This window comes from Mastigoproctus giganteus, chromosome 7, assembly GCF_048544385.1.
Source record: "Mastigoproctus giganteus isolate SK-2022 chromosome 7, ASM4854438v1, whole genome shotgun sequence".
Taxonomy (NCBI): Eukaryota; Metazoa; Arthropoda; class Arachnida; order Uropygi; family Thelyphonidae; genus Mastigoproctus; species Mastigoproctus giganteus.
This window is the reverse complement of record NC_143581.1, coordinates 234,581,540-234,595,877: the sequence shown is the minus strand read 5'-3', so window position 1 is coordinate 234,595,877 and position 14,338 is coordinate 234,581,540. Positions and strand designations below refer to the sequence as shown.

At 35.0% G+C, this 14,338-nt stretch overlaps 1 protein-coding gene across 2 annotated transcripts in view; it reads left to right on the top strand.

Moving 5' to 3' along the window:
- LOC150083777 (folliculin-interacting protein 2) overlaps nucleotides 1–14,338 on the top strand; it is a 296,503-nt gene that overhangs the window by 166,520 nt on the left and 115,645 nt on the right. For both annotated transcript variants that reach the window (XM_090377482.1, XM_090377483.1), the window contains exons 7-8: nucleotides 1,924–2,102; nucleotides 6,595–6,674. In XM_090377482.1, the coding sequence (XP_090233608.1) occupies nucleotides 1,924–2,102; nucleotides 6,595–6,674 (259 nt within the window). The remainder of the gene's footprint in view (nucleotides 1–1,923; nucleotides 2,103–6,594; nucleotides 6,675–14,338) is intronic.

The following is a 14,338-nucleotide window of genomic DNA, read 5'->3' as shown; positions in this document are numbered from 1 at the left end:
CAAATTGGGATGTCTGAAGACTTAGGCACCCGTGAGGTGATCTAATTGAGGTGTTTTAAGTTTTGAATGGATTGAGCAAGCTGAATGCTGATGTCACTCTTCTTGCTCAGACTACACACATGAGGGAGCATAAATGAGGAAGGATGGTTGGAGGATACATGTGCAGAAGTGTGCCTTCAGCCATTGGTGGTTGATAGTTGTAACAAAATTTTGTTGTGGAAGTGGTTAGTTTGAATGGATTAGAGGAAGAACTAGATAAACTATTGGTGGGGATAAACAAGTGATGTGGGAATTTTTTATTTGTTTTGGCTGATGCTTAAGTTTGCTTTCATGCATCATTTGCTGCTGCTAATACTAATTTCTCACTGCATAGGGACCACCATTACGCAAATCTGTTGTATCTATCAGGTAAGGTTATCTAACTGTATTGGTCCATTGTCTCTTATTTTGTTTCTCACGAACAGTTGGTTTTGTGCTCCCATTTATAGTGAAATACGTCACTCTTGGTATCATCAGGAGGTGTCACCAAATTTCTTCTAATGGATAATTTATCTAAATTAAATTTATTCATAACATACTAATATTAGTTTTTGCCATATGATGCAGAGGAAGCCTTAGTCTTTTTCTGTGCCATTAAAAAATCATAATAATAAAATAAAATAGCTGTTCTCCTTCCTCAAATTGGTATCTGTCAAGCTGAACTTTGGATTTTCCTGAAATTGTCAGCCTCGGCCATCAATGGAGTTAACTGATTCCAGTATATATATCTTTCCTTATTACCCCTACAACTCCTTGTTTTTAATTCAGTTCTCTAAACCTCTCTCTTTTGTTTGTGGCTGTTATTAATACTGATTTTTTTCCTATTGTTTTTAACTTGGTTTGCCTTTCTGCCGACTGCCAGTTCTTAATTTACATATCCAATTTGTGTCATTTGGTAACATGTGGCTGATATTGCTTCGCTGCCTTGGATGTATATCTTAATATAATTTTTTCTTTTTTATTTCTTTCTTTGTAATTCATTTAATTTAAATTTGTTTATATATTTGCAGGTACGTTGTCATATCCCATTGAATATTACCTTGTGGATTATAACTTAATAAAGTTTCATGTTTGGTCCTAAGATATTTGTACTTTGTAATGTGGAGCTTAATGTGTGCCTGTCTTTTTGTAAGATTTCAATACCTACTGCTACATTTTTGTGCAAATTCATATTACATGCTATTTTACCATTTTTTTTTTTTCAGCGCCTCCATAGCCAGGTGGGCAGGAGCAGCACATGCTTCTTGATTAGACCAGGGTTCGAGCCCGTGACTACCAAATACGGAGGATGCGGAAAGGTCAGGAAATGACCACCACATATCTCCCCAGAGCAGTATGGCCTTAGTTGCTAATGCTCCTAAAAACCAAATAACAAACCACTTTTTTCCAGCTAAATATTTTGAAATCAGTTCCTTAATCCTTTCAGTGGATAGTTAGTTTGAATTTCTTCACAAGGTAATGCGTTTCTTCTTTATTTAATTTTATTTTTAGTTTATAGAACTCAGATCTTATCTTTGTCAGTGTTTCTGCATCTCTTTTTCTTAGCAGGTTTGTAGCCCTTCAAAAACCAGCGTTACTGTATATCTATGAAAAGGTCATCTACACTCACCATTCTTTGGACAGCTCCTCCTTTTCATTAGCAAAGACTGGTGTATCCCATGCCCACTACTGCCAAAGCCATTTCCATTTAATACCATTAATTCCTCCCCACCGAGAATCTTTTCTTCACTTCAGAGGAGTAGAACCCTTAGATATTAATTAGTAAACAGCATAGGTTAGAATTAACCTGTCAATTTGTTACTTTGTAAATTCAGTAGCACTATCAGCCGAAGAAGTAAATAAAAACAGATTCCAATGAGTTCATATATTTTTTATTTCTCTTAGAATCCTTCCATTCTTCTGAAAGCACTAATAGTTTACTGAGTTACATGTCACCTGAGAAGAGTTCTAGTCTTCCTTTATCTGGTAGTTTTAATAGTTTACAGAGGCGTCTTCTGCGAAACAGAGCTACTAGTTTAGAATTTGGATTGCAAAAGTATTCTGACAGGAGTTCCCTAGAAGGAGTAAGTATTGTTATTTTGTGTAGTGTCTATCAATAATGTATCCTTGGTTTCACTTTTTTTCAAAACATTTCTTTTTCTCATTGTAAAGTGATTCCTTCATATCCTGCACATTGTGGATAAAGTAAAATGTTGTTACTTTGTGCAAGACTGGAAAATATGAACTTAGAATTAAACAAATTAAAATTATCCACTAAGTTATTCTTTTAGTAACATGGTACTCAGGTAAATTGAAATATAGACTATTCTTTTAAGAAATGACAGTACTTACAGATTACACTCTATACAGTGATTAGATTTTCACTCTTCTCCAGTTATCCACTGCTTCAAAAAAAAATACTAGGAGCAATTGCCATTATTGCTATAATTCAGAAGCCTATACTGTGTTACTGTTAGAAAAGGCGAAATGATTTGGGGAAGCTAAGCTTATGTAGTATCTCCCTCAAAAAATAATGAATGATTCTTCTTTAAGTGGCTTATACTTTCTATTGAGGAATACAATGTGTACAGCAGGGATAGACAGGGAGGAGGGGTCATGCTGTTAGTTAAGAAACACACAAAATCTAAGGAAGTTCATCATGGGTGGACAGTGCAGTGTTGAGTCAGTTTGGTGTGACATATGCACTGGGAAAGCAAAATTGAGAGTAGGAGTGTATTATAGGCCTAATGACTATGATGAGTACAACAAAAAACTGTACAGAGAAATAGTGGACCAGTAAATCAGATTGTCTTACAATGCTGGATTTTAACTTCCCAGATATAGACTGGAAATTGTGCGTTTGTCACTCGCACACAAGCAAGACTTTTCTGGATTTATCGGATAATTGTTTTCTACAGCAGCATGTTCGAGAAGCAACCAGAGGGAATAATATCTTTATCTGTATCACCAGTGACTATTCATGCATTAAGAATCTGCAGATAAAGGAACCACTGGGTGACACTGATCACAGTGTGTACTGATGTGAGATTTATTCAAAGATGTAACTGCCATCAGGGGGAAATGGGAAGGGTTTTGCTTGTGTAAAGGTGAATACAGTGGTCTCACAGTTTTTAAATTCTATACAGTGGTACCAACTGATGATGTCACCAACAGCAAATTCAAGGAATTAATCTAGGCGTTTCATGCTAACTAAGAAATTCTGTTTAGTTACCTCTTCAAGTTTATTTTTAAATTATTAGCATTAGCATTGGTAGAGGCATATGATGCAAGAAAGTAAGCTTATGCAGCATCAGCCAAAAAAAAAAAAAAAAAAAAACCACTCCCATTTCACCCCTCCGTTCATTCGAAATATTGTCCAGCTGAGCCTTAAATTTATTTAGGCTAGCAACTTCCACAAGGGATGGAAGTCTGTTCTACCAACCAACTACCTGCTGACTAAAGGAAAATTTCCGCACATCTGTCTTTCCTCAATTTGAATTTATGCCCTCTCAAAAGGAAGAATCCTATCGGCATTGAGCATACTCAAACCATTCAAGGCTTTATACACATCTTCAGTTGGCAATGGTAGAATGAGAGTAAACTTAGTCTTCTAAGTTTACTCTCATTCTACCATTTACCACGGGAACTTAGTCTTCTTAAATACACGCATTCACTCTCATTCTGCCATTGCCAACTGAAGATGTGTAAAACGAAAGCCACTTGTTATGGCTATTGGCCTTCTGTTTTCAACCATATAACTTCAGTTGTTCCAATTTCAACATTGACAACCAAGGACGAAGACGTGCACTTCTACTTCGTTGTGCATATTTTAATTCTGTTTTTAAATGCTAACTTATTCACACTAACTTAAATTATCATCCATTTTATTCTAACATCAATTCAGATTATTAAAAGGTGAGTACCATAATAAATTAAATTAAGCTACGCTATTATATTGTATAACAAGTCAATAAAATGGCTAAATATAAATAAAAAATTAGTGTTGCTGGAGCTGCAAAATCTTGTCCAACATGTGGATAACCTCAAACCCAACTTCATATGTTGATTTGTAAATAGTTGCATGTATACAAATATCTGATAATGTAATTATCTTATAATAATCTTATCATTTAATATAATCTTATAATAATCTTATGCCTATAGGTAACTGGCTGATATATGTGAAATGGTATCATCATAAATATATATACAGTCAGTCCTTGTATAGCATGATAGTTGTGTTCCTTGAAACCCTCGTGCAGTGCAAAATTGTGCCATATAAACAACAGGTCCTATGGAAAAAATAGGGTTAGGTGCCGACCACTCAAGATTGAACACACATTTGTAACCAAAACATTATAATCGTAATAAAATACTTACGTATTTTATTACGACTATTATGTAATAAAATATTGCTGCTTTTGCTTCTATCGTAAGCAGACTTGTTTTTTGTTTGATTTTCTATCCAAACAGATGACAGCCGTTCCATCTCTTCCAGTTCTTTGTGTCTTGATCTAATGGATTTTAATTACACTTTGAGTTGTTCTTGCAACGAAAATTGTTTTTATTTTCTGCATTCTTTCTAATTCTCGGTGTTGCCTCATTTAGGCCTGTAGCACATGCAGTATCACTTGGTCTTTCATTTCGCTCAAAGCGTTTCACAATTTCATATTTTTTCTCTATTGACAATGGCGGACTGGCCATAAGCCTAAACGGGGAAACCCCGGTGGGCCGGAGGCCAGTGTGATTTTGGCCATAAACGCTAGTGTCAGGCCACTACAAATTTTCCCCGGGTAAGAATTTTTGACCCAGTTCGCCTCTGTTTATCGATATTGCTTTTCTTTTTCTCTCTGAATCTGCAATGTCTTCACCAGGATGCTTCCTTTTCACACCTTTTAAGTATTTTACTCATTTTTAGGGAATTGAATTAATACACATAAACAAAGCTGCTTGCATGTAGCAACTGAATAAACAACACCGTAAAGGTAGAGACACTATTAACACCTCACTAGCTCACATTTTACTAAAGCACATTTCTGCGGGTTACTACCATAAAACAATAAAAACAATTTCCAGTTGCTTTTCTGCTAGTGGAATCTGTTATAAACTGGTAGTAAACTCGATCTAATTGCATTTGCAATAATACCAATAGCTGGAATTGTGTGGGTTTTTACGTTATTATGGTGAAATGCATTTCCCCTTCACTGATATAAAAAAACATAAATACATTTTCAGAATCTTCTCTTCATTGCTATCGTGTTGCGTTCAGTTGGGGTGATTCTGCATTGGACTGCCATTTGTAACACAAAGGCAAATCGTGCATAAGCTAATTCGGTTCGTGTTATATATGATATCGTTCCCCTATTTATGAATAGTGTATGATCGAATTTGTGTAGTGTAAACCCGTGTTATACAAGGACTGACTGTACTTATTTATACACATTATACAGTAAATATAGTTTGCAGAGCTGAATGTTCAATCATGTGCCCAATAAACTTAAGATGTTTCTTTGTAATATGCCTAACTATTCAAAGAATAGTTAACAGGCTATCATTGATTTAAAGAATAGCAGGACCACACCTTGAGTACTGCATACAGGTCTGGAGGCCTCATTTTAGGAAGGATGTAGAGCTGCTGTAACGATTACAGAAAACAATGAGATTGGTGAATCGAACGAAGGGTTGGTGTTACCAAGTAAAGCTTAAGTTTTGAAAATTGTAGTGTCTGAAGACTAGGCACCTTCAAGGTGATCTGATTGAGGTGTATAAGACTTTGAATGGTTTGAGCAAGCTCAATGCTGATGGGATTCTTTCTCTTGCTCAGATTACTCACTCAAGGGGATATTAATTCAAATTGAGAAAAGACAGTTGTAAAATAGATGTGTGGTGGAAATTTGCCTTTAGCCAGCAGGTGGTTGATCATTGGAACAAACTTCTATCTGTTGTAGTCTCTTGCTCAGATTACTCACTCAAGGGGATATTAATTCAAATTGAGAAAAGACAGTTGTAGAATAGATGTGCAGTGGAAATTTGTCTTTAGCCAGCAGGTGGTTGATTGTTGGAACAAACTTCCATCTGTTGTAGTGGAGGTTGACAACTTAAATAAGTTCAAGGTAGAACTAAAACATCTGGAGTGAATGGATGGGTGAAATGGGAAGTGATTTTTTTTTTTTTTTTTTTTTTTTTTGCTGATGCTATATAAGCTTGCTTTCTTGCATCATATGTCTCTGTTAATGCTAAAGGATAGACCATTAATCATCCATTCCAGTACCTGCTATACATCCAGAATTGGACAAGTATATTCTAATTTTCAAATATAATATTCAAATTTAGAATGTGATTAATATGTAATGTTGAGAAATGAGGAAAATGTGTGCAGAATATATTTTTACAGCTGAACTTGCTAGTCTACCAAAGAGACTGAGTTGCAGGTTCATTTTAAAAAAATGAAATGTTCCATGCTCATTTACTTTTTGAATGCTCCTCCCACCAAGAGTAATTTTCCGTCTTGTAGTATTCTTTTATTACTTTAAATGTATAACCAAGTATTATTTCTTAGTGAATTGTTTTCTACAGTCTAGAAGCAATGGCCACAGAACAATAAAACTGGGATTAAGTGCTGTTATATCCTTAAATGATGATAATAAGGAAGAAAGGCAAGTTCATTTTAATTTCTTTTCCATGTAAGAAAGATAAATTCATTTAAAAAATAAAGCAATTGCTTATTTATTCATATTTAAATTATTATTTTTTTTCTTTCCATAAAGTTCATTATGTAAAAAATTTGGAATATGTTTCAGGTTTTGTAACTTTTATAATCTTTCTGTCTTAGACGGCATTTAGAAATAGATTTTTAAACAAAACTTTTGCAATTTCAGATTGACTTTTTTGAATTCTTTTCCTCCAAGTTGTTGATGTATATGGTAATAAAGTGTATATGATAATGTGTGTGTGTGTGTGGGGGGGGGGTAGTGATTTTAAACAAAATGCACAAAAAGCATCATACTTTACAACATAAATGAAGAAGTTCATTTTTGTGAGAGAAGAAAGGTTGCCACATTGATCATAAATACTACAAATTCAGTTTTAAGAAATCATTTATTATTAAATTTTAATGTTCTGGATCTAGGTTTGGTAACTTTTCTGTTAAGTGAATCATGTATTAAATGAATTGTTGGGTACAGTTCCTGTGAGAATAAAATGAACACTGAACATTCCGGAATAGTCAGATGAGAATTATAAAAAATTACATCTTATGGAGACATCACGTCTCCATAACATGTAATTTTTTGGAGGAAAACTTACATTTCTCTCTGGAAAAACATTGATTTTTCTCCTTATTGTAAAGTTGAGTGATTCTGATCTATACCTTGATTAAGAAAATATTTTCAAATGTTCCCTGTTTTTATCCCCCCCCTAAAAGTACCTTTGTGATTTGTTTGGTGCCAGGGATTGTGAACATTAGCATTAGCAGAGGCATACGATGCAAGAAAGCAAGCTTATGCAGCATCAGCCAAAAAAAACCTCCCATTTCACCCCTCCATTTGTTCCAAATGCCTGTCCAGCTCAGTTTTAAATTTATTTAGACTATTAACTTCCACAACAAAAGATGGAAGTCTCTTCCACCAATCAAGTACCCTCTGGCTAAAGGCAAATTTCCGAACATCTATTCTACAACTGTCTTTTCTCAATTTGAATCTATGCCCCCTCAGGTTCTTAATCTGAGCAAGAGAAAGAATCCCATCAACATTCAGCTTGCTCAACCTATTCAAGGCCTTAAAGACCTCAATCAGATCACCTTGCAGTGTCTACTCTCCAGGTACTGCAATTTGCAGAACTTAAGCCTTTCTTGGTAAGAGCACCCCTTTTTTCCCCTCACCAATCTTATTGTCCTTTGTACTCATTCTAGCAACTCTATATCCATCCTAAAATGAGGCCTCCAGACCTGTACACAGTACTCAAGGTGTGGCTTGACCATTGTCTTATACAAAGGGATAATTACCTCCTTATCCCTGCTAGTAAAGTTTCTGTATATCATTGACAAGACCCTGTGAACTACTCTGGTAGCGCCTCTGCACTGCTCTGAAAACTTCATATCCCATTGCACAATTACTCCCAGGCTTTTTTCATTTTCTACCACCCTAAGTGTTGTACCACACAGTTGGTACATTTTTCTGGGGGTTACTTCTACCCATGTGCAGTACTTTGCATTTGTCAATACAGGCATACCTCGATTAACGAATAGGATGCGTTTCACGAAATTACTTCGTTAAGCGAAACTTCATTTTCAGAGGTAAAAATACTATGGCCAGAATAGGGATACGTTCCTACGTAAAGAAAATGAAAAGCTTTTTTTCGAACAAAGAAAAGTTTTATTAAATAAACAGTCAACTTACATACAAAGTGAAATCACATTTTAAAATATGAGGTTAAAGTTGATTGTTTATGCTTTTTTTCTCTTTCATTTAACAATGGCCTATACGGAGTTATTGCATTTAACACTGATCGCTTAACTATAACACTTCTTCCTAAATCAGGATCATTTTCACTAAAAAAATTTAAAACGTTTTCAATGTCATTTAAGCACCTTTTTAAATCTTTGGTTGTTAACACTTTTTCGGCAGGAACTTCTTTAACTTTGTCTTCATTATCTTTGTCTTCGTTGCTAACAAGGTTTTCTAAATCTTCCACTGAAAAACCATCATCTTCTGCATTCAATAAATTTCTAACATCCTCTTCATCGACATTTTCGAAACCTATTGATTGAGCCATCTGGATAACTTCATTTCTAATTTCTTGGATGTTATTTTCTTCTTCTAGTACAACTTCTGGCCATATTTTGCGCCAAACTCCATTTAAGCATTTCTTAGTGACTTCTTTCCAAGAACTATCAATGTTTTCAATTGCGTTTTTAATGGTGTAGTTTTTCCAAAAAGTTTTAACTGTCATTTCCTCTTTATCCTCTAGTTCAGGTAAATTGCTTAAAATTCGACGCAGATAATACGCTTTAAATGATGCTATTACTCCCTGATCCAATGGTTGAATCAGGAAAGTTGTGTTTGCTGGAAGAAACACAACTTTGACAGGAATGCATGTGTCCAATGTGTTAAGATCAGTAGGATGTCCCGGAGCATTGTCTAACAACAAAAGAGCTTTTTCTTCAAAGTTGTTTTTTTTTGACAATACCGTTTTACTCCAGGACAAAAGTGGTTAACAAACCAATCAGTAAATAACTCCTTGGTAACCCACGCTTTTCTATTTGCTTTCCATATTACAGGTAAATTCATTTTTATGTTACCTTTTAACGCCCTCGGATTTTCTGAATGGTAAACTAATAACAATTTTAATTTATTATCGCCAGAGGCATTTGATCCAAAGAGTAACGTTAAATTGTCTTTGGCTGCTTTGAACCCAGCAGCTGATTTTTCTTCAATAGAAATGAAGCTTTTTGTTGGTAGCCGTTTCCAGAACAAACTGCTTTCGTCAACATTGAACACCAAATTTGGTGGAAAATTTTCACGTTCAATTATTTCCTTTAGTTTTTCTGGAAACTTATTTGCAGCTTCTCCTGTTAATTTTACACTGGCCCGTTTTTTAAAATTTCTCGAACCAACCACGAGAAGCCCTAAAGGTTTCCGTAATTTCTTCAGTTTGTTTAGATTTCAGGTGATTAAACAAAAATAATGCTTTTTCTTGAATCACAATTTGACTTAAAGGCATATGACGTTGTGACATATCATCTATCCACAAACTTAACATTTTCTCCATTTTTTCTAAAATTGGATTCCTTAAGCGAGTTAATTTTGCCGCTGTAACATCTGTACAATTCTGAGCAGACTGTTTTATTTTTTCTGATTGACTTAGTATGGTTGTTAAAGTTGATTGCGCTAATCCTAAAGAATGTGCCACATCGGATTTTCTTTCGCCGCTTTCAACACGTCGTACGATATTTAGTTTAGTTTCCAAAGAAATTGCTTTTCTTTTCTTTGATTCTGACATTTTAATTAACTAAAACAAAAATATTTCTATTAAAATTTACAAAATCTACGTTATGTAATGCTACAAAGAACCTACGTCGATTATTGCAATGCGCCACACTGAAACTACGTCAATCATGTAAACAACAACTAAATTATGCGATTGACGCGAAAAACTGTTATAACAGACACGCCCGCAGCTCGGGAGCACTCGGGAATACGTAACGAGTCGCCGTCAGTCACCAATCGAATGATTGTCGGGCGTTGGTCTTAAATTGGAATATTTTTTTATGTTAAATGGGGCTTGAAATTGCCGACTTCGTTATCAGAGGTAACGTTAACCGAGGTATGCCTGTATTAAACTTCAATTGCCACTTCTCAGCCCATCAGCCCAACTTTTCTAGATCCTGTTGCAGTAGCACATTACTGTCATTAACAACCCTGCCAACCGTTGTATCATCTGCAAACTTGGACATTAAGCCTGATATACCTTCATCATTATCATTGATAAACATACAAAACAACAATGGGCCCAACATCTCTATTCACAAAAGTACAGCTTAGTGAATGCCAAATGTGCAGTTATTGGTTAATATTTGTATTATACTAAGTGCCACTGAACAATTGGTTCAATGACACTTGGAGATTATTGTGCACTGACAGATAAACTGCCATTATATATGACTGGATATTGTATGGCTTTCTCTGCTGCTTGCTGTGTGTTTGAATTAATCTTTCTTTAGTTAATCTCTGGTATGCTAGAGAAACAGCAGGAAGCAGATAGTTATTTAATGCTGCAGCATATTACACCTTTAAAGTATGTTAATCATAATTGAAATTTATTTTATTAATCGAAATTTATTTTATCTTCTTGGGGAATTGATTTGGAAATACAACAAAGAAATGTTTTATGTCATTGATTAACATAGAATATGTTAAACTTCATAGAAAAGATTGAACATAAGGATCATGTGGTGCTCATAAAAGTTTCCTATAAAAATACAATGGCACGAAAAGTATTTCTGGAATATTTATAGCCTGATGTGTTTTTTTTTTTTTTTATGAAACCCCTCAGACACAAAAGGTATTAAAACTTATAGTACTTAGTGCTGTACGTTGGGTGAAAGGATGAGACAATACTTGTTGACATTAGACTTGAATATCTGTAGGTTGTAATTTTCAGGAAATACATGTGAAGTGAGGTTGTTCCAAAGAAACAGGTTGAAGAAATAAATGAGGAAGAAGAAAAGTTGGTTCTGTGAGTTTGAAGTTGGACAGTAAAAGGATGTTGACTGGTTGTGGCATGTGATTGGAATGGTTTCGAAGTGAGAGGGGGAATTATAGAAGCCAATTCAGAAGAACATGTCCATGGAAGTATCTATAGAAAAGGCATGCAGTAGAAACAGAACATCTGTGGGACAGAGTGGAGGGACTTTGTAAGAGATAGGTCGTTAATTAACCTAACTGTCCTCTTTTTAAAGAAATCTAGAAGCCTCAGAATAGTTATGGTCGTACTGCCCCAAATGTGGGAACAATATTCCATGGTAGAGCAGATTTGAGATGTGTGCAGAATGAGTAGCTGCCTAAAAGTAACACTGAGAGTGAAAGAAAACCCAGTTTTTTAGATGCAGAGGAAGCAGTATTATTTATGATGGCCAAGAGAGATTAGAAGTCAGGATAATCCTTAATAGAAATAGGTGATCTTGTCTATAAAGCTGAGTGTCATCGAAGATAAGCATAGATGTAGAAGAATCTTTTTTTGTAAGATATAAGAGGACTAAATTTTAGGTTTGGAATTAGCTGGTTATCTTGCCTAACTGGGGAATTACCTGGAGATCAGCATTTAAGGAATTGGTAGTGGATATTTGAGGTTTAGCTGTTTGTGTAGGGTTAAGGTTTTTTAAAACTGGATGGTGTAATACAATGTGCTGTCATCGGCAAAACTATGGATGGGATTCCAGTCAATGGAAGAAAATCATAAATATATAAGAGGAAAAGAGTGGAAGAAAGAACTGAACCTTGGGGAACACCAGCAATAGTGTAGAAGTTAAAAGACAAGGAGCTGTTTACTATCACACCTTTGAAATATCAATAGCAACTGGTTGAGTTTTCCAAACATTTCCATTAAATTTGATTCATCCATAGATGTGTAACATAAACCAGTATATTGCCAATAGATCAACACTGATGGAATCTGTTTCATTTATATATCCTGTAGCATGTATTCTAAAGTTGGTATAGTGGACAAAACTTAGTTCAACTGACTATTCTTTTCTTTGCACCTGATGTTGAGGAGTGTACTGATCTCAAATTAGAAATTGATGCATTATGAGAAGAGTTTGAATCAATGAAGAAATGAGTGCTTGCCCTTGAAACAAATATAACTGGCAGCTCATCAGGGACTCAAGTATCCTGTGACCTGTCAAGTGATACACCTCCAATTTGGGTTCCAGATAGGAATAGTCAAGGGCCTAGCAGCACTCCTTCATGTTGAATTGAACAGGCTGCAAGAAAGCAAAGAAAAATAGCATATAATAATAATAGAGGTACTTTGGATATACATATGCTATTTTTCTTTGCTTTTTGCTTTCTACTTGCTAACTAAATTTTATACCTAAAAATTTATTAGATCAATTCTAGGGAAATTGAGGTGCTATCTTTACTCTTAGCTCCTTTTTGCCTTAATTGCATAAGCCTTTTCTTTTTTGCTAGTAGATAGCTTAAATTATTTCCTTTTCACAGGTAAATAGCATAAAAGAATTTTCACTTCTAAATTTCACATGTAATTTATAGTTGGCTCTCACTTTCTGTATTATTTCTTTCACTGATGTCTGTTGGGCTAGCCGTTATTTTGCCAGTTTGCTGCTAAATTTTAATATAATTTGTATTATTTGGATAATTTTAGATCATTTGGACCTAGCTAAACTAGCAAATAAACAGAAACAGATATAGCCTTTGCCAATTATTGATTGGATGTATTGAATGGTGCTAGCCCTCTCAATGTACCATTCAATGTATCCTAATATCAGTAATTTACCTTGTCATCATTTTATTTTACTTTTTTTGCTTTTACTTTACTTTACTTTACTTATTTTATTTTACTTGCCTTTATTATTTTATTCTAAAAGATATTTCTTGGCTAAATGCCTCAGAGTATGAACGAGTTTATTTATGCTTTCGTAATGCACGCACATAATTTCTGCTGCCAAGGTAGTTTTAATGCATCATTTTAATTATCTCATTGTGAATACCTTCGCAGCAAGTTGCCATGGTATTGCAGTACCTCAAATAAGTAACACTTCACCTATGAAGAAGACTATTATTACTTATTCTCGGCAGATACCACCACCACCACCCAGATGGCACTGTTTCAAGTCTTTTTGGCTCCTGTTCAGTGGGTAGGTAGGTACTCTGTTGTTGCAATAGTGTCAACCCAATTATGAAGTATAACTCCACAATATGAGAGATGCTTGATGGTGTGCATGGTTTAATCTAAAATATATTTCTTGGTTATAAATGCTTCAGAGTATGAAGGAGTTTATTTATGGATAGGTTGAAATGGTGCCGTCTGGGTGGTGGTATCCGCCAAGAATAAGTAACAATAGTCTTCTCCATAGATGAAGCATTACTTATTCGAGATACTGCAATACCATGGCAACTCGTTTTGAAGGTACAGTCAGTCCTCATATAACACGTGTTTACATTACACGAATTCAATCATACATGATTTATAAATAGGAGAACGATATCCTATATAACACGAACCGAATTCGCTTATGCATGATTCGCCTTTGTGTTTACAAGAAATGGCAGTCGAACGCAGAATCACCCCAATCGAACGCAACACGATAGGAATGACGAGAAGATTCTTAAAATGTATTTGTTTTTTATATCAGTGAAGGGGAAACACATTTCACCATAATAATGTAAAAACCAACACAATTCCAGCTATCGGTATAATCGCAAATGCAATTAGATCGAGTTTACTACCGGTTTATAACAGATTCCATTAGCAGCAACGCAACTGGAAATTGTTTTTATTGTTTTATGGTAGTAACCACTAGAAATGTGCTTTAGTAAAATGTGAGGTGTTAATAGTGTATCTCTGCCTTTATTGTGTTGTTTATTCAGTTGCTACACGCGCGCAGCTTTATGTGTATCAAGCGTGCCTCCTCGTTTTAATTGTGCTTTATTCCCTAAAAATGAGTAAACTACTAAAAAGGTATGAAAAGGAAGCATCCTGGTGAAGACACTGCAAATTCGGAGAGAAAAGAAAAGCAATATCGATAAACATAGGCGGACTGGGTCAAAAATTCTTTTGTAGTGGCCTCATACTATGGTTT